General features: G+C 44.6%; 1 protein-coding gene across 1 annotated transcript in view; it reads right to left on the reverse strand.

Annotated features, from left to right (window-relative positions):
- ERBB4 (erb-b2 receptor tyrosine kinase 4) overlaps positions 1-15,007 on the reverse strand; it is a 393,477-nt gene extending 378,470 nt beyond the window's left edge. Inside the window, exons 1-2 of the mRNA XM_086465988.1 lie at positions 14,992-15,007; positions 14,365-14,516 (exon numbers count right to left, since the gene is read on the reverse strand). Coding sequence (XP_086322114.1) covers positions 14,365-14,516; positions 14,992-15,007 — 168 coding nt within the window. The remainder of the gene's footprint in view (positions 1-14,364; positions 14,517-14,991) is intronic.
- Between the last annotated feature and the right edge of the window lie 6,122 nt (positions 15,008-21,129).

A 21,129-nucleotide genomic window follows, 5' to 3' on the forward strand; every position in this document is an offset into this window, starting at 1 on the left:
TTTACTAAATAAAAACAACACATTTTGGTCAAACACCAGGATTACAAAGCCAAAGCAAAATGGTATTTTAACGTTTTACCAAAATTTGCTTTTTGAACACTTCCAGACAGCTCTATTTAGCCCTATGCTGCTCAGCCACACATCCAGTGACACGAGCTGAACCGATCCCAAAGCAGGCAACAGCAGGGCTGCCACAAAAGATACAAACACATTGATGTTGGTATAGATTTAAATGTGCTGGACCTACTCTGCCCAAGGAAATACTGGCTTGGCTACTAGGAACACCTGTAGCGATGCCACTATTTCACGACTTTGGGACATTGCCGTTTCATCAGTGTAGTCTAGGCGTGCGCTGGCTGAGCACATGCCGGATGGATTTGCAAAGTGAGGGGTCTTCACTGCAAGTGAAGCAAAATTTCTCAATTCCACTGGCCAGTAACGGGGAAATTTTTGGTCAAAAGGCCGTAATAATATCAAGGAAAAGACTGCGTGAAAACACTTGCTTTGCAATCACTGGATTTCCTTGCACACAATACACATTGCTTCCCAACAGGCTCTAACCATACGTATATGATTTTACACATTTGATCAGTTTGAGTGATTTAGGTATCACCTAACCAGGGACACTTATAGGCAGTGCAAGAAATAAATGCCCTTTTAACAGCATTTTATACTGATATATACATGTTGTTCTGCTAAAATAGTTCACTGTACCCTAATGAAATGAGCACAACTTGTTCCAGGAATGAATGAATGCTCACTCCCCAATGATGAGTATTTAATCACAGGGATGGAGGGCCTGCAACAGAAGATCTATCGTTAGCGCCTGAATCCATTTTATCTTCATTTCACATGTTACGAGTGAACTGAGTGTTGTTTTGGGGGTATAATTGATCTATAGCTGAAACAAATCAGCTCCACAGTTAAGTGAGGAGATGAAGTAGTGGATAATCTACAGTTTAAAACCAGCTGGTCTGCTGAGATCAAATGATTACTTTGGCACTGAAATGATTAGCTGACAAAGGAGGGTGTTTCAGCATCCGCCGTCATTACTGGGCACCGCTGCTGTAACCTCCGGCCATGCTGATGCCAGGCACCAGAGCTAATTGACAGCACGGGTGGGATCAGCTCGCAGTTTGCTAAATTGAGGGACCTAGCCTCGATTACAAATATCAGCATTTTCAGGAAACAAATAAGCAGAGGAGGCAGAGAAGGAGGATATCCAGCCACTAAACAGATAACTGCGACTGCAAAAATGCCAGCAAAATGTTTTAGATGTCTCTGCTCCCTACAGTAGTTTTAACACAACATAAATACTTGCAAATACTTCCCTCATATTCCTCCCTGCTTGCACATCTCTGACAATTATTGAGAACTGAAATTCAGCTCATCCCTTTCTGCAGTGCCCTCCCGTAGGGATTCCTGCAATGGCTGTTTTTAATAGGTTTCCCTATTTTAGGCAAGGTAAGGCAAGGCACTACCTGCTCATGAGAACGTCACATGAATGGGACAGAAATGCAGGGAGGACACAGGTTTGCAGTTTTCTTTTTCCTTAATCATCTTCTGTACTTTCAACTACAAGAGCCTTTTCCAAATAACCTGAAGATAACTGAGATTGCACAGCAGATGAAACAAACATATTCATGTAACCAGGCTGCATAGACCAGCTACCATGGCCATGGGGACAATCTGCATTGAGCTCACCAGCTCAGAGAGCAGAAGGTAACTGTCTTGGTTTGAAAAGACAGGTGTCTGTGGAGGAAGGCAGGAGCCTCCCTTGAAATGGAAAGTGCAACCCCCTTCCCTCCAAATTATTATAATTTTGAAATTAACGGGCCTTCAGGCAAAGATATGGGGAATAGGAATAACAGTTCTTTACTAATATATATATATATATATAACACAAGGCAGGGAAAAACAAACAACCCACTGGTTTACACTGACAGAGTCAGAAATACAACCTGACACCCTGTTAGAGTGGCAGTAGCAGTCCGATAAGATGATGGCTGCAGTCCTCCTGAAGCGATGGATGTAGTTCTGTGGAAGCAGCAATCAGGTAAAAGAGTCTGGTCTTCCTCCGAAGGTCCAGTGGTAGGTAGGTAGCTCTTGTCCTCTGGAACTCCAGTGGGGGGAAAAGCTCCTCTGGGAATCCAGTGGAAGAAGGCTGCTAGGGTGTTCAAAATCTCAGTTTTTATTTGGCATGGACTGCTTGGCTCCTCCCCCCCGCCCCGGGCGGAGCATCTCACAATGGGATGGGGAGTCGTGAGGCAGTTCCTTGATGGGCCATTAACAGGAGATAGTCCAGGAGGGAGTTCTCGATGGGTCAGGCGATAAGGCATTGTTGTGCCCAGTAACAGGAGATAGTCCAGAGGGGGGAGGCAGGGAGAACCGCCCCACCTGGTCTCACCAGCTCCTGAAGATGGTAATAGAATATTTTTTTCCTTTTGGCACATTTTACACTGTAACCCAGGACAGTAACCCATCCGCAGAGTGTGCTTCCCTTCTTCCTTTTACCTAAAAGCTCACCAGACTCGGGAGAAATTTTAAATAGTATTTAAAAAATGACAGTAATCTCTAAGACCTATTAGGTCAAGTTTTCCACACTCATATCAAAGTAAGGCAGCTCCTTACAACAGATATATTTTCTTCTAGTTGATCACTCAGTGCATCTAAAAGGAATCCAGTAATGTCTTCTGCTTCCCGAAGAGGTTATCCCACACTTTTGCAGAGACAGCCATTAATTCGCTGATATTCATTACGGATTTTAATTTCTTAGGCCTTCACTCTGCACCACACACTTTCACACTTTTGAAAGATGAACTGTCATTATTATTTCTGAGGTATGTATTACACGGGGTAGTTGTTTGATCTACAGCAGCAACATGACACACGCCTCACCATCCCATTGACTCTCCCCTGCCCTTTGGCCCTTTCTGGACAGGAAGCTGATGAGTACGGCACTGGAGGGTTGTTTTCAGAAGCCCTCTTCCAATTCAAGGCAGGAGGGGTCCATCTATGTATAAATCAGCAATATTAGTATGAAAAGAATTTAAAGCAATGGTGTTCCATATCTCAAGCTTCCTGTTTGGAGGCAGCCATATACCTGCAGGTAGCCGTGGGTGTCCGTGAGTTTCCTTGTCAGTGTTTCACGGGTTGTCCCCTGCAGCAAGATACAGATACTTCCACCATCACCATAATTATAAAACAATTTATGTTTTACAGCTTCTTTGCTGGCACTTTAGGATCTGAATCATCCCAAAACATCAGAAACCAGAATAAGTGGCAGCGTCAGGCTCTGGCCACCATTCGAGCTCTTGGACCACTTGGCTACATCCCTTCCATCCTATTCAAACTGAACAGCATTTACTTTGAGGGTCTCATCTCCATCTTGGGTTCATTAAGATTGTTTTCTTAAGGCATGAGCATAAACTCTCTTATGAAATGTATTTTTGGTATAACCTCTCTCTCCAGTGAGCAACATTAAGGTATCACTTATTTTTCCTGCATGGAACAACACAGGTTTTTTCAAAATTGGCATGATATTTCTACTTTGCCTTTTGATGTTTTCAAGTTTATGATGTTCAGACAGTACCTCAAAGCACTTCATTCTTCCTCTCTGGTAGGACAAATGACCACCAAAAGGGGAAAAACCCCACTACATTCTATTCAATACAGCATGCAGACACTATCACCCTTCTACTTAATTTCAAACACGAGTAATAGAAGTCAATGAGACCAGCTGTGCTTAACCAGCTGCAAAAGTACTGCCTTGAACCAGGTACTTGTTGCTTTAACCAAAACCTCTCCATTCTACCTTTCTGCAACGATGTTTGACACGGGTGATGCCTCACCTGAGAAGTCAGCGGCACTTGCTTTCATATCACGTATAATTTGGCACTCATAGCCAGCTTGTGCTGTACAGCAACAAGCACCGCATGCGGTTAATGGAGGTATCCCTGCTGGCTGCTCATTAGGCTGGGCAAATGCATCCGAAATCCCAGAAAGACACATCCACTATCATCCCCCGGCTAGCTCCAGGCTCCCTGGCAACTCAGATCAGCCCAATGCAATGGAGCAGCTTTTGCTAGGACACATCCTTGTGAACGCTCCCTTGACATGCTATTTTTGAGGTGGACGCTCAGGAAGGCCATCTTCTCCCCCCCCCCCAGACTTCCTGGGCACCTACGCATGATGCCTGCATAACACACTTAGATGGCCCAGTGCTAGTAACAGGTTTGGGGTGGGAGTGTTGCTGTTTGCTGAATGCTGCAATCTGCACAACTGTGCTGACATTTCTGAACCATAAAAGCCCTCCGGCAGGCATCTACAGAGGAAACCTTTAAAATTGATCTGGTTTAGCAAAAAACCTGTTGGCTAAGCCTCCATCCATCCCTCTGCTCCTCCACCTCTTGACACGGCTTACAGCAAAAGACTTTGCTTTCCCTTTCATACAGCTTTTAACAGCAATTCAAGCCCATTGATCCAGGACTCAGTCAGTGTATTACAATGCAAGATTATTCAGTTCTCTGACAGTCGGCTTGTTTAATTTCATTTTATTCCATAGTAAAATGGGATTGGAGGGAGGGAGGGCTAGGGGGAAAATTGGCAACATATTGCCTAATTGCTCAGGAAAACAGAAAAATATCACTCAAAGGAAAGTATAAAATACTTCCACTTGGCACAGGCTGCTATGCCACAATTACATACGTATCTATAAGCCTATCTATATCTCATCCGTGCCTTCCAACTTCAATCTCTGTCCCACTGAAAGACTGGAAAGAGTGGGCGGACAAAGAGGAGAATAAACAAGCCTTAATGGCATCTGAGCGAAGCTTGTCAGCGAACAACATGAAACAGTGGCGTTATGCCATCTCCTAGCCAGGGTTAAGACCAGGCTTGAAAACTCATTAGGCTCATCATTTACACCAAATAACTTTTCTTCCTATGGTTTGAAGGCAACCACTCATTTGTTTTATAACCTTATAAATCTATTTATAATTTTAAAATGTTTGCAACTAGGGTTTTTTTTTCTGTTGGTTAGTTTAACTTTACTCCATTGTTTGCTTTAGTCTAGCTTCAATTAGGCCAACATTTCCAACCACATCAGTAGGGGAGAGGTTTACATTTACAAAAGTAAGAACATTAACAGCATAAGGTGGTTGAAAGGGAGGGCATAATTGGTTTCATTCGCCTAGAGGGAAGATCAACTTCGAAAAGAAACACCACCTAATTAAGAAGGTTTGCACTGTTTTATTTTTAATAATGTCCTCCCCTCCACTATCAGCGTTTTTATAGTACCCATCACAGCAGCTTCTGGGATCTGGCTCAGCCACACTTGCTGTACAGCCACACAGGAGCTGAAAGCATCAGAGTCCTTCATGGACAGACAGATGGAAGAGTTTGATGAAACACTAAACAGTAATAGTCTGCATTTAACAACAACAAAAAAAACCAAGCCTAGACAGAGCCAGGAATCTCAACAGTTGCTTTTGTTCACATTAAGAATTCAAGTTATCTGCATTTTTGTCAGTGGCTAAGATTCAGGGTGCCAGGACCAGTTGGAAACCACAACCAGTTTGTCAGACACATGCTGGCCGTGCACAGGTGAAGGCAGGTCATACAGCAGACAAGTGAGGTGACACTGCTGGCCCAGGAGCCACCCCAGACCAATGTGGGGAAGGAGGTTTACCTGCACCTCAAAGACCCCGGCGCAGATACTGCTCAAGGAGTAACATGCTTCCACCAGCATGCATTGATCATTAAGGCAAGGGCTGGGGTCAGCATGTACCCCCAAATACAGTCCCATATAGCAGGCTGTTAGGAAGGAAGGAAGATCTGTGTTAGAGAGGAGGAGGAGAAAGGTCTTTCTGGCTATTGCTGATGCTATACGACCAAAGTGCAGGAACACATCCATTTTGCAGACTGCTCAACAGTTTAAGCAAAGAGCCCCTAGACATGTCTGCAACATTGCCAGGGTGACTGTAGACTCTGCCAGACCCTCTAAATGCTTCCCCCTACCAATAACATCCTCCACATGCTACCCAGGCTGAACTGCCACCAGCCTGCACCCATCCACCACATTACTTCTGCCAAATCTGGAAAGCACTCCACCTGGAGTGGTGAACCCCACATCCTGGGCATATTTTCAGGACCAGTGCCTCTTGCATCTCAATCTTCCAGCAATGGGGCTGGCAATACTGTTGAATGGCAAACATCACTTGCAGCCGTGCCTGGCACCCCGTCACAAGCGGGAGCGCTCCCACGCCATGCCTCTCATGCTCATCTGGGCTTGCAGGCACCACTGCAGTACTCAAAAGCTGCCAGAGGGGCTCATGAGGTTCAGCAGGACCAGTGAGAAGGACAGACCCCCATCTCACATTGCGAGGACCACTGATGCAGCCCCTGGGCATGAGGTCACCATCCCACATCACCTCCCCAGCACTCTGCTCTTCCTAACAAAGGGCAGCTTCGCTGCAACCACAAGAACAGGATAGCAAGAGAAGAGGATATTACTGATCTTGAGCATGTGTGTGGGTCTGGGTTACTCTGAATAATTTAAATCAGGCTTCTTTTATCTCTCTCCTGCTCCAGAGTTGCTACTGCTGCCACGCACATGAATCAGACAGGCTTCCCGGTCAGCTGAAGATGGGGTGCCTCCTGTACAATGGGAGCTGGAAGGAAAATGCTAAAAGATAATTTAAAGAGACTCCTTAATAATCCTGGACTTCAAATCTTTACCTCTCATCTCCATGTGTGATACAGCTGAAGGATGCTCCCTCCAGCTGAAGGATGCTCCCTCCAGCTGAAGGGTACGCAGGGAGTGCTGGGGAAGCTCTTGGCTGCTGCCAACAACAAAGCAGGGAACAAAGCCCCAGGTTGGGATCCGTCCCCCACATTCTCCCAGAGTCCTCTCCAAACTACCCGCACATGGGATTGTGAGTGTCGGTGAAGGGCCTGTTGACACCACCTGCTAGTTGCTCCACACAGATGACAGCATGTGTTTTATACAGCAAATCAATCACAGGGATGTGGACTCAAGGGAACATAGCCACTCATGCCTCCAGCGCCTTTGGCAGCACTCCTGAGAGCCAGCCCTGTGGCAGATGGGCTGTAAGGAGCAACCCATTAACATCCTCAGCAGGTCCAGGCTCCCCTGGAAACAGGCATCGTCTGCAGCCCTCCTTCATTACAACCTCCCCAAAAAAATGCTTCCTGGGGCGTCACACAGAACCTGGCACACACAGAGGCAAAGTGAAGCTTTACAGTCCATCCCTATGCCAAAACAGAAGCCTGCACTTCTGCAGCACGCAACTCTCCTCCTAAACACAAGTGGTTATTTCAAACTATCTTTCATATGAAGCCACCAAAAACACTTGCTAAATTAATGGGGCAATAGCTAATGTACATATATTTGGTTACAGCTTGGCAAACGCAACTCAAGGATTAATTGTATATTAATTCTCTATGTTCTGCAGCAGCTAAAAATTTTATTCGAGCAAAAGAGTATTAGCTTGCTGTCTTTTAAGTTTCTCTCAGCCAAAAGCAAAGCCCAAACTCTCTTGCAGAGCTGATCTGGCTACTTGCTGGTGTTGCATTGTTGGTAGGGAAAGGATGAGAGGGGACAGAGAGTTTGTGCAAGTGGGTGTGACAGTTTATTCAGGGAGAGGAGGTTGGTGCTGTTACAGAAGAGAAAGGAGCCTCCTAGCCCAGTTATTCTGCCTGTTGCAATGCCCTGGACAGCTATAAAAATGAAAGAATAGGGCCAGGAGGAGTATAAAGCCCAAGTCAAAAATGGGCTGTGGGGATCTAGGAAAAGCATTAGCTACTTGGAAAGATGAAGCTGCTGGGTTGTAAACAATGTTAGAAAAAGGCTGTGCAAGAGGCAGACAGAAACAGCTGTGCAGCAAGCGAGGGCACGACAGCAGGGCAAGGAAGAGGTGGGAGGTGGGGAGAGGGCTCAGAGTCACCCCGCACTGCTGTGCAGCTCCATCAAGGTCTGGTGGGAGCGAGCAGCCACTGTGGTGCAGGGGCAGCACAGCAGGTGCAGGGCAGCTGGCAGCTGCCTGGGATTATCTGTGTCCCTGTGTAGGCAAGTGCAGCCAGGCACAAGGGGGAAACCTTGGCAGGAAGGTGGGTGGGGAGGGAGGCAGGTGGGAGGCTGGTGGCCATGCAGGCAGCTTTTTGTGGGGAAAGAAGGGGAGGTGTGAGCAGGGTGTCTATGCTGCTGTGTTGCATCTAGCAGAAGAGGTGCACCAGCAGCAGCTAGAGGCTTACACCAAAGAGGCCTCAGTGGAGGCACAAATTGAGTGGTACCATGTTCTGCACCTACCAAAAATGGGTTGAAACCAGATGGGCTGTTGAAAAGGGGGTTTTGAGCATCCGAGGAAGGAGGCACATAGGCTGCTAAGGACAGTCTGTGGAGCTACAAGGACATACCTGCATGACAGATGCCTGACTGGGACAGTACAGGAAAGCAGACACTGCAGAGACGCAGATGCTTTCCTATCAGTGTAACATCAAGGGGATAAGCAACTGAAGCACAAAAATAATATAACACCTCCAAACACATTTAGGCCAGAATGCATGGGATGCCTTTTATCTACTATCTGGGAGGCTTTGGGGGTAGTAGGGTTGGGATGGAACTGAGTGAGACTATGTCACGGACTATGGTGTGCGATATTCAACAGCAGGAACCACCCAGGCACTGTCCCACGCATCAAGGGATGAGGGCAATGGGAACACCAATCACCATAATGGCACCACGGCCACAGCATGGGCTTCCCATTTCAATACCCACTTCTGAACGCAGGACAGGTCTGGAAGACCCCATAAATCCAGGCCATTCCTCGCCATGGCTATCAACACTCCCCGGCCATTTCAAGATGAGTTTAAACTGCTGGGATTATTTTAAGCTACTGTTTCTGCAAAAGCAATAGGAAATGGCAGAAGAAGCTGTCCCCTGAGTAGAGCTGTATCATGCTTTTTGCAGTTAGCCTCTGCTCCCGCTCCACCCTTTGAGTTTGGGATCCAACTCGCTTTAAACACAGCTCAGGTTCATCCAGCACAGTTAGCACTGGTCACAGTCAGTGTAAAACGTTTTGTCCTTGCCAGAAGCATAGCCTGGCATGCCACTGGCCTATTGTAACCCATGTAGCACAGCAGTTGTGTCTATTGCTGTGGTTGCAGGACACCCTTGCCAGGTTTACACAGCAAGTTAGAGGTTTCCTCTTTCCACCCAGGCTTGTGTAGGACGCACAGCCCTGCCCCTGTCCTAGCGCCACTGCCGGCACACCATTCGGTTCTTTATGCTTTGTTTTCTAATGGGTAAGGTCCTGGGAGGGCAATTACAAATACATAAATACACATATTTGATTTCCAGGTCTGTAACTACCTGGAGGCCACTTTGCCTCTTGCCAGCCAAGGACAAAACACATGCTGGTGAGGCTCTCCTGATGCAACTCACCGCAGGACAAATGCTACAGGGCAGCTTTGTCTAGAGAACCCCCGCCAAATCCCCATGCTGGGGTAGGGTCAGACTGCAATGCAGGATGCGGGGCTGTTCTGCCAGGACTTCAGGAGCCATACGTATCATCACAGTGATTTGTCAAGCAAACTGGATGAGGTAATACCCTCCTGTCTCTGCATTCCCCTTCTTGACACATCTGTTCAGACTGCAGGCTCCCTCTGTGCCCACGTCTCCAGCGAGCTGTGCCACCAAAGCTTTCAGAAAGGTCTAATTAGACCCATTTTGCTACAAAAGATCAAAAAGGGGTTAGGAAAAAAAAAAAAAAAATTTTAACCAGAAGCAGCTCCTAGGGGCCAGGCAGCATGGTTTGCAACCAACGCTTCCTATGGCTGCTCTGACAGTCCTCCCCTGTTGGAGGCGTCTGTCTGAGTCAGTCTTCCTCCAAGGCTATAAGACAAGCAGAAGCAACAATATGTAAAACCCAAAGCCCCAAATGCCATTTGCCACAAAGCATAAACGCGATTGTAAGGAAAGTGATAAGTATGGGCTGGTGCAGGTTTTCACCAAGCACATAGTTACGTGTGCTGACAAAGAGAAGACGGGGCTATATGTCTTTGCAGTAACTGCAGTGGCTGTAAAGCTGCCCACCACAAAACGCCCACCCTGTTAAATAGCAGGCAGATAGCTGCCAACATAGCTGTGGCTGAGGGTGCTACAGAGGCACCACAGAGGTAAATGAAAAAAGAATTTATAAAGCAGTGGTAGATCATTTTCGAAGGTTGTCGATTGCAGTAAAAAATAAGTTTCATAATCATTTGGGAGAGTTATTGCAGGGAACAGCACAGAACTTTGGTCATGTCTTCAAAAATAAATAAACTGAATTGGTTAAATAAAATTCAGGCAGAAGACGACAATTTCCCGACTGTGAATTGCTGAAAGCCTAGGGATTAGTCAAAGACAACTCTCGTTTACCAAATGTGTTTAACAGAACAAGAGTGCTTGCAGAAGATTGTTTTGTGGTATACTAATTGTGTATTTTATTTCAAAAATTGAATATGGAGATGCTATTAATAAATAAGAACTGTCCACAAAACAAACTGTCAGCTTTGGCAAGTGAAACTAAAATAGGTTCTGGCTTCTGGAACTAAACAGTCGTCGTTTGCAATAATGAACCAGGGTACGATCTAAGCTTTTCTCAACACTGTTTTTCTTAAATCCAAAGCAGGAAAACAAAACTTAGCTCTAGCTTTGACAAGATTCAAGACCAGCACCAGCTCAACCAGTTTATCTAGTTTCACAAAGCAAGTCTTAGCGCAAAAGCCCGGCCTGTGCAATTAGTTGAAGGATGCCAGTGGGTTGGGAAGCAGTGGGAGACCTCTTCCCACTGTCACTGCTGACTTGCTGTGTGACCCTGGACATGCGACAGGGACAAGGGAGTTCTCAGGGCCTGTTTTCCACCCACTTATTTGTCCTCCACAGTTCAATCATGCTCTTGGAAACAGTAAGTGCCTTTCCCTAGAGCAGCGCCTATGCCAGTGGAGAGTCAGGGAGGTGCTACTCCAGCAGCAATGCAGTGCACTAACCTAAGCCTCATTTCATTGCTAAAGCTTGCAGTGGTGGGACTCCAGAAACTCAATTACCCCAGCGTTTTCTGTGGCTAGGCTGAGCCTCAGAAGAATAGCACAGAAAACCGTCTATCAGCCCACAGTCAGAAATGTCTTGACTTTCCCAGCGCACAAGCTTAGACCTTTTTTTCCTCCTACCGAGTGCTCTTTTCCTCTGCCAGGGCTCCCGTTACAGCCATCATGCAGGGAAGCACTGAGCAGCAGGAACACAGCTGATGCAGCTGGAGGGTAGCACATGCAGAGCACAAGTTCATATTGCAACTGCTCACCCTGTTTTGGCCACCCATGGGCAAGCAACACCAAGACTATAGCACAACCAGAAGCAAAAATAAAATGCGTAAAACAAAACCAGATGATTTATACTCCTGTTCTGCACACATACAAGAATGCTAGGAAAAAAAGCACTGGTATGTGCAATCGCTTCTTACATAAATGAAGCTCCTCATGATCTCAGAGCCGTATACTCACTTGCAGCCCTGGATGCTTTAAGAGGTTGAGCACTTCATTCACGTGATAGGCATTCCTTTTTAGTCTTAATCAGCAGACATCCAGAGAGCTAACCCATAGACACAAAGCAAATCTACTTAGGGAATAAATGTCTAAATAAATATGGGAGGGAGATGGAACACTGATCTTTTAATGTTCCTCTGCAGGGTAAACAAAATTATGGGGTTTTTTTTCACTTCAACTCGTTTATGGTATTCATTTATTACTGCATGATAAAAAGGCTTAGCGTGCCTAGCTCCTAGGTCTTCCCTCTGTCCTGGAGTGAGAGGCTGCCCAGCCGAGTGCTAACAAAGAAGGCAGGCAGGCACACAAAGCCACAAGACTCGTCAGATGGATGTACAGATAACCCAGGGGTGTGTCAACTGCCTACCTGAAGTCCATTTGGTGGAGGAAGAGGGCAAGTATTGCAACAGAGGCTAGGGAAAATTGGAGCAGGCTGGAGGAGCATCATCTTGCATGATGAGTTCACCATATATAAGTCTGAGAGAGACAAATAGCCTTTCTTTTAGTTATCTCCCATCTGCCACCTTCATTTGGCCATTAAACCCATTTTTAAAATGATTAAACAAGTAATACTGCCAAACTAATGAATGTCGAATTATCGGCGTAAATATGCCAACATTTATTTATTTATTTGCCTCCCCAAGAACATGTTCTCCTCTGTTCAGTTTTCTATTTTAATGACTACAATTTATCATATTAACTAGACTTTCAGTTCGCTGGGGTTTGTTTCTAGTTCTGCTTTTTGCCAAGACATCTGTGAGAGGGCAGACACAGGTAAGGGAAGCAATAAAACTAATAAAAAAAGCGGTAATAGCTGTCACCAAAAAGCACATGTGACCGAACCACCTTCATTTACTACATAGGGTCCTTCTTTCTCACTCTCATTTGCTGATTTCACTGCCCACTTTCCACCGATAATTTCACTCTGCTTATGGCAGCTTTCCACAAGGAACGTAAGTTCCCTTAATTTCCAAATAATTTGCTTCCCCTACCTACCAGCATACAGTGTAAGAAGGAAGGAAAGCCAAAGCAGAAGGACTGTTCGCGATGAATTCAAGCCATGCACAACGTCCCAGTCAGGGGTTTCAGAAGGCATCTGAAACTCCAGTGATGCCTAAACCATGTGGGGATCCTGCCCTTGCAGGACGTATCTGCTGCCTGTCTAACACGGTGGGAAACGTCAGTCCAGCTGCACCAAGGCTGTATCTATTTCAGAGTACAAGCATATGTGTTCTCCCCACCTGTCACAACTGTGAAATGTATAGATAGCATTTACTTCCTAGGCATTCGTCGCTCAAATTAACAGGCAACCTGTTAGTCTGAGTGCAATTAGCACCCTAAACTTTACTCCAGACGTATCTGGTAGCTGAATTTTGCTTGTAGATCTTTTCACAGCCTGGTGTACGCTTTGAGTAAATATAGGCCAACGTACAGAGTGGAAATCCTGTGAAATCCCCAACAAATTTAACGTGAAGCAAAGCTAAACACTGTTGGAGAAGCTGCTTTGCCTTTGTAAGAACTCGTAATGGGAAGTTCACACTTTACAAACTGACATTGAGCACTAGGTTCACCCGAGACCCAGCAAATCGAACAACTGAGTGTAACACAACCTGCTGAGGCTGACTCCTGCCACCCTCTTCCTGCTGCCAGATTTGAACTTCACCACTCCCTCTACGTGCTTTTTATGAAAATGCCAGTTACATACAGACACACATCCTGAAATGTGACATTAGCATTTTGCAGAAGTATATGTGAGCAATGCCACGCGATACGAGCAGTGTAAACCCTTGCCTGTGTCATGGCTTGACTTCTTCTATTGGAGAGTACAACCAGCACAGCCTGCAACCATAATGCCATGGGCTGCCTTTTCTACTGTGGCCCTCACACCTACATTCCAGTTTCTTCCATGTTGCAGCCACATCATCTGCAGCATCCTGAGATGCCCACCTAAGCACACGGGATCACTTCTTTACTAGGGTATCTCTTCAAACATAATCAGTCTTGGAACAGCAAATAACAGTGGGCTTAAATTCTTTTAATTTAGCATTCACTCTTCCCTCCTTGCGGTTGCTAGCACGTTAACAGGGAGTGGACAAACCACACTGAAATGTTCCTTCACAAACCTCAAACCATGATATTTACCCAAAATTTGATGTAAGGAGGGCTGAGGGAGCACATAACCCAGTCTCCATGGTGGCAGGACAACCTTCATCTATCACAGACTTCCCTTGGATGCTGGAGATTGAGTTAGGCTCTCTAAATCCTGTCCATGTGCAAGACCAGAGTTATGTTCACCCAGCCATCACCTTTTTTCTTTTCTTTTTCTTAAGTGCTTCACAAACATTGCCCAGAGTTCCTCCCTTGCTTAGTCTACCAATCAGTCCATATATAGTGTTTTATTAGGATTACCTTCGTCAAGCCTTCAGTGTTTATCTGCATGATTCTCTGACCTTCCTAAACCCTACCTTTCCTGCTCCATACCTGCTGGTAACACACCGTGATAGAGACCTAGGAGGTGTCACCTTTCTGCATAGTGACATGGCTTTCTCCCCCAAGTCCTGGATAAATCTAAATGACGCGTACTCAGAGCATCTGTCATAGCAATGACATTGCTCTTGTTCTCCATACATCTGTGGCATTTTATTACCCCCTTATACTGCACTGGAGCTGGCAGGAAAGAAACCTGCCCTTCTCCAGCCCAGCATCCATAGCTACTCCCCTAAAGAGAGAAGACAGAGGGAAGGAAAAAAGAAGATTGCTTACCCGCAGGAAGGAGAGGTCTCTGTTGTGCTCAATGCTGGTGATTTCCAGGTTGCCCATAACTACCTCGCAGTTCTCATAGTACTTGCGCAGGGCTCGATACTGCTGCTCCAGGTCAGAGAGGGAGCTCAGCTTGTTCTCGGTGCCAGCACACACTGCAAGAAACCACAGGATAATCAGGACGAGCGTGGAAGAGGGGCACAGGAGCACAGAAAGAAGTAAAATTTTATATACAGGGATACAGGTAATTGTAACAAAAATCCTGAATTATTCACAGGATTAGGTCCTGAATAAAAAAAAAAAGAAACCATAAAAAAATCAGCATAGTTACTTGAATAACAGCAGTAGAGAGAGGAAGGAACAAATATGGTCCATGATCATCTCAGCAATTTAAACATATCTCATCAAATGGGATGAAGTGCCTGATATTTATCACCAAATGCAGAAAGGCTGAAAACAGAAATGCAAGAAAAATGCAAAACTAATTGATCCCAGCACCTAAAGGACCAAATCCAGTTCTCAGCGAAGTCCCTAATAGTTCTGCCAATGACAGAACCAGACACTGAACAGAGATGCACCATCAGAGACTAAAGGACGTAAGGCTGGAAAGACCCACGCATCCAAGCTGACCTGGGTAATCCAACATTTCCCCTATTCAGCTGATGCTCAGAACACACAGCTGGACAAGCCAAGAGTAACATGACCAGAAGGCTTATACCCAACATTGTTTTCCCCATCACTTTCCTTAAGATGCCAGCTCTTCCCAGCTTTATGCTGGGAGAAACAGGAGAAAGACAACAGCAAAAAACACATCGTCTTTCTACAAGTCACCGGATTGAATGTACAGTGAAGATATGTCAGATGAGTTAGGACACACCATCCTAATACAGTTCATTTTCATCAGATACCCTTTAATATTATACTACTCTGTTCTAAATTTTGAAGCTTGCCGTTCATCAAGCAATGACAAAAACGAATGCAGGAAAGAAACACAGAAGCAGGATTTTACAACAGCAGTTTTTCACACAGCGCTCAGCCTGCCAGGACAGCAATACTACTTAAATGGTCAAGTGTGGGGCTGGGCTTTTTGCGTGTGTGTGTATGTGCGCACTTACTTTTCCTCTTTACCAACAGCTTGTGGCTTGGCTCTTACCTGTGAGCAAATTAATGAGAATATATCCAAACTTTTGAAATGGGCATTATATTATGCAAAACACAAGCCAGACCAGAATAGCATTTCTGGAGCCATTCTCACTCCCGGATTAGATCAATACAAACAAAACTCTCCATGACTGGAGGCATAATCAGTAACATTGGCTAAAATACGTTCTTTTGAATGATGTGAGTTCTTTTCATAAATATCAAAAATAATTAGGTTTTTGAGTACTACTATTATTGACTGTTTACTTACTACAATCCCCGCCTTTTTGTTTGTTTGTTTGTTTTTTTAAAATAGAAATAGGAACAATTCTCATCTCTGTTCTCCACTTCGGTCTCTCTGCTGAAGAGCAATCTGCTCTTGTGCCAGGGTGATTCGAGCTTCAAGTAGCATCTTGGCGAAGGGCTTCAGGAGGCAGCCAAAAACCTATGAACTGCTCAAAGTTTTCTCCCAAGAAAACTCCCTCTGCCCTAAAAATGGCAGCAGAAATCTGTTCCTCCTGAATCATAACTCCCCACCAGGGAGTGATAGCAGAGGCTGGTTTCATGGCAAGTCATTCACAGGATGAAGGTTTCATCAGAAAATTTTTGGGTTTTGCGTTTCCCACAGGTAAAAAGCATGGACCAAAGCTGAATCAGCACTACATAGGACTGCTGTTCCAAAACCACATTTGGTCTAGTTACCAAAGGAAATATTGTAAGGGACGTAATTTTTTTATTTCTTCCTATGACCTAGCAAAAGTAAAATTTCAGTCCTCGCTAAGTTTAAAAACCTGAAATATTTGACGTATATTCATTATACTGTGTCGCAGAGAAACAAAACTGGTTGGTTTGCTCAGGTTTTAAAATAAAAACTACCACCTCATTTCAAGGGTTAATTTAAAGCACAAACATTCCCATTCTGAAATTTTTCTCGTAAAACCTTACCACTAAGAGTAAAACATACCGAAGCACCATTTTATTTATATTTCTAAAAGCCATTTTGGGAGATTCCCAAGATGGAAAGACAAGGTCCCACTGGGACCTGACATAGCTCTGCTGGACTGGGAACACTTGGAAGGATCAATCACTGCTGCTAGGAGATGGAACACCTTGCTTTCTGAAATAAAAAGCCCTGTCCTAGCTCATATGTAGAGTTTTACTCAGAATGACTTCGAGATCTGCTGTACAAGCATTTCCATCCTTCAGGGTGATACACACCTGTCCCTGCCTGAAGACTTCTAAAAACATTTGCTACCAATTACAAAATCAGTTCTTTTGTGTCTCCCTTAAACACAGCAGCATCTATAACAACAAGATTGACTGTGGTTCCAGCCAAATAAGGGTTATTCTGTCTTAAGTCTCCCAAGGACTAATAAATAATTTCTGTTCCATTTCACAATCAGTGCTAGGGATCAACATAGCTCAGAAAACAATTCCAGCAGCTCAGCTAATAAAGCTACATACTGCAACACTAGTATTTCATGTTGCACACCCATTAAACACTTTCCGAAAGCTGATTTAGCCATTTGTCGCTGTGAAGAGGCAGAACACATGGAGGCTGCTCTTGCAAGAGGATTCAACAGGGGTGAAGCCAGCCCAGACGTAAGCTGGGGCTGCAGGTTTTATTTGAGTAAGATTAATTTCGTACAACCAAACCATTGCAGTAACTACTCCCAGCTTTTGATATTGCTACAGAAATCAATTATTTTGGATAAATAAAAACTTAAAAGCAAATTCAGAAGAAATTATGTTGATCCTTTACATTTATCTCATCGTAATTCCAAACATTCAATTTCTGTCTTAAAAATAAAGAAATGTCCTCTGGTCCTCTGTTACACAGAACATCTCCTTGTTCCAGCTCACACCTGGGCCTCTGCTGCCTGCCTGATACATCGCAAAAGGTCCATGCAACCCAGCTCCTCCCAGCCTACTCTGATACAAAATTCGTGAAACCAGGGAAAGTCACTGCCCGACATCAATCCTCCCAACCACTGCACAGCTTGTCTCTGCTTCTGCAGCTTGGTGCTGTCCTGACAGCTCATCTCACCTCAACAGAAAAAAAAAAAAAAGAAATTGGTTACAAATTGCCTCAAATCAAGTCATATACCGAAAGTGAGACTACCCTACATCAATCAAGGGGTCCAGCACTGCAGATTTTTTTGCCATCAGTACCCAACCAGCAATGCAGCCGATGCAGAAACAGTACTTGGAGCGGGAGAGAGCTCCAACCTGCAGAACGAGTTGAAGTCCCAAGGCAAAAGTGGGTACAATCATGGATTGTTAATAATCCATTATTATAAGCAGCCCTTAATCTCTCTGTGCTTCAGCTTTACAGCACGTGTTTTGAACACATACTCTTGATGCACCTAATAATTATGGAGATTCAAAATACAAAAGAGCAAACTATAAGAGTATTTAAGAAAAGCAGATAAGATCAACCCCCATTTGCAGGAGGATTGAGCTGGGACAGTATCTCCATCCTTCGCAGAGAGTCCTTTAACACAGAAAGATTAGATATGCTGTTGGAGTTTTTTTACAACTAATAGGGTAAAAAGCCAATCCTGCCATGACGGAGAAATGCTGCTGCTGTATAAAATTACAAAGGTGCTCCTGCTTGCCCCCACACACCAGGGAGCCAACCCTGGGAGAGACACAGGCCAGAAAGCAGGCTGTGAACCGGTAGTTAATAATAAGTTTTATCCCCTCATTTTGAGCCACAGGAGGCAATTCCCAGCTGCTGCAGAGCAAAAATAATCGTTCTGGGTCTGATTTGCCAAAACAGTTAAGAATCACTAAAGTAACCACATGTGAGGTAGGAGCTCAGCAGGGGTCACAGGAGATCCCCGGTCCCTCTGCCTCGAAGCTTGACACAGAGCACAAACCTATACCCCTCACCCTCCTGCTCATCACTTGGAATAGCAACAGGCATCTATGTGTTATAGCAGCTCTTTAAAATTACGTGCCAAAATAATAGATATTTTCAGGGATGTTCCAGCTGTATATAGGCATAAACACGAGCACAACAAAATATATTTCCTTGTCATGCCATGCAAACCCACCTTAATCTATATTTCATAAAGTCTCTTCAAAGCACTTTGTTGTATATTGTTAGATACATTATTTTTATATAGCCCCAGAACCTGAAGAGCGGCAAGAATATAAAGACTGCGCATTAAAATCAGTCCCTGCAGCAGAACCTTTCCTGGTTAATAAAAAATACTAATTCCCCTTCCTCTAACAGAGGTCAAAAAAGTAGCAGCTTAAGATGTGCCTCCAGTCTGCAGCTTCTCTCATGTTGAGGACCTCTGAGCACGTACACTCCTGACTTGCTCAGTAGTCTTACAGAGGCATGTCAATGAGCGAAACTCTTCAGCGCCATTGGAATGCACGCCCAGGAAAACCTGACGTCCCCTTATGTCTTCCCTGACTGAATCTCCAGTGAGCTCTTGACTGACAGCCAGGTTACCAGCATACCATGAAGCTCTCAAACACATCTCTCCACCAACACACACTTGGCCATTCCCTCTCTTCTCACATTCTGACAACAAGCCTCACAGAGTGTGCATGTGCCCTGAAACACCCACCACTAATTAAGGACGTGTACCTTCCCACACTGGCAGTGATGACGACCGATCAGGCTGCCAGCCCGTGACTGCTTCTCATCTACACCCCAAACATGGGTGATTTTGGGTGGGCACTGGGGCAGAGCGTTGCTTGGCCATCACAGAAGTGGATTTTGGGCATTACTCACACATTCACTCTTCACATTCAGTTGTTTACTTATTACCAGCTACCTAAAGTGACAGAGAAGAGCTTCAGCTTCTAATGGCCCAAATTACAGCAGTAATAATCATCTGTATTGAGCTGAACTTACATTTTTCATCAATATTCATGCACATGACTTTGAAATTAATTTTCCACTCACATTTTTTTTATAACAAAGCCAAATCATTTGAATGCTCACTCAAAGGTAGCAAATAATGGAGGCATCTAAAAATGTCCTTTAGCTTCTGGTTTTTAGGCCATTATTTTGCTCTGTTCTGTTGATGATAAATCTATATGTTAAATTAAGAAATCACATTTGACTCCATCTAGTTCTGCTTCTTGTAATACTAACGAATTTTATAATCCTTCCAGCTCAACATATGAACTAACTTTTGGAAGGACATCAACCTGTTTCATTTCTTATTCAACCTCTCTCCGGATCTGCCTACATTTGAAGTTACTCAAGAAATTGAAGCCCATCATCTCCAGCATGGTCACCACCACCTGAAACACCAGCGTCTTATTCCTCTCCCAAAGCACATTCAGACAAGCAGCCGTAAGGCATCCTCATCACCAATTCCAACAGAGTTGTCTCGAGCACCTGGACATATTCTTCCAAATCATAAAACATTTATTACTATCTCTTTGGCAAGGGAATGGGAGAATGGTGCATTTGCCCCACACCAGCCTCTGCCTGAACGCAGCACAACTTCCCTTTGTCAATCAGTTAGTCAAGTGGGTCAAAAACACAAGAGGAGGCTTAAACTCTCAGACTTACTCATTTCAAGAGCGTGTTTATGAAAACAGAATCACACATTCCTACATCCCAGACAGGACGAGCCCAAGAACTGTTACCATCTCTTTCTAATACATTCTTTTCCTGTACTTCCCCCACTTATTTACTTAATTAGCTGTGTTTTTAGACAGCACCATCGTCAGGGCTTCTTGAAAGGCAGCTATCATAACTGCTTATTAATAATTGCAAACACTTGTGGTAATTTGTTAAGACCCTCAGATAGGGGGAAATACTCAAGCCCCTTAAGGAACAACTAATTATCAGCAATGCTCTCAGCAACAGCCTGGGCACCCTGTCATGTACAGATGCAAAAGAAGGGATAAACACACTTTTAATCCTTTCACTATTATTTTACAGCTCTCCCTGAATGAGCTGCAAAAGCCCTGAATTTTCTTGTAATTAGGCACATCCTAATGAAGGGAGGGACTGCCTGCACTTACAGTCTTGCAGACGGCTCCCGGGAGAAGGTGAAACACTCCTTGAGGTCACCAGACATTTTCCTGTAAACTCAGTGGTTTTGGAGAGTGTTTTAAAATTAGAGGCTTACTTTCCCTAGGTGAGAGACTATAATGAAGGAAAGCATAATTTTCTCTGTACTCCTAATTAAAAGCTCAGCTGGCATAAGTGTTTTCCTTCTGTGAGATCTGCTCTACACCAGAAAATTATCATCCCATTTGAATCCAGTTGCATGCAATCAACCCAACTACCACGAACCCCTGGACAGCCACACAGCTATAAGAGAAGCTGCTCATCATTGCCATCCAGCTGCCATTCAGTTCGTCAGGGTATCATCGGGATGAGGTGACACAATACAGACTGGCCCACGGCAGGTGTGAGCCACACTACCATAGCTTTAATCCCCTCTACCTGCATGCAAACGTGCAAATGACCCAGACACACAAGCCTAGGAGTGCTAGTATTTATTTTTGTTTCCAAGCTAAGCTCTCCACAACTGCTAAATAAGATCAAATAAAAAAATTAACTGTAATTTTTATCCAGATTTTAATCTGCAACGCCGTAAGAACACTCTGAAACACTTCTATAGCCTTTCTTCTCTTTGCATGGAG

Source organism: Leptosomus discolor, chromosome 5 (genome assembly GCF_034619465.1).
Source record: "Leptosomus discolor isolate bLepDis1 chromosome 5, bLepDis1.hap2, whole genome shotgun sequence".
Classification (NCBI taxonomy): Eukaryota; Metazoa; Chordata; class Aves; order Leptosomiformes; family Leptosomidae; genus Leptosomus; species Leptosomus discolor.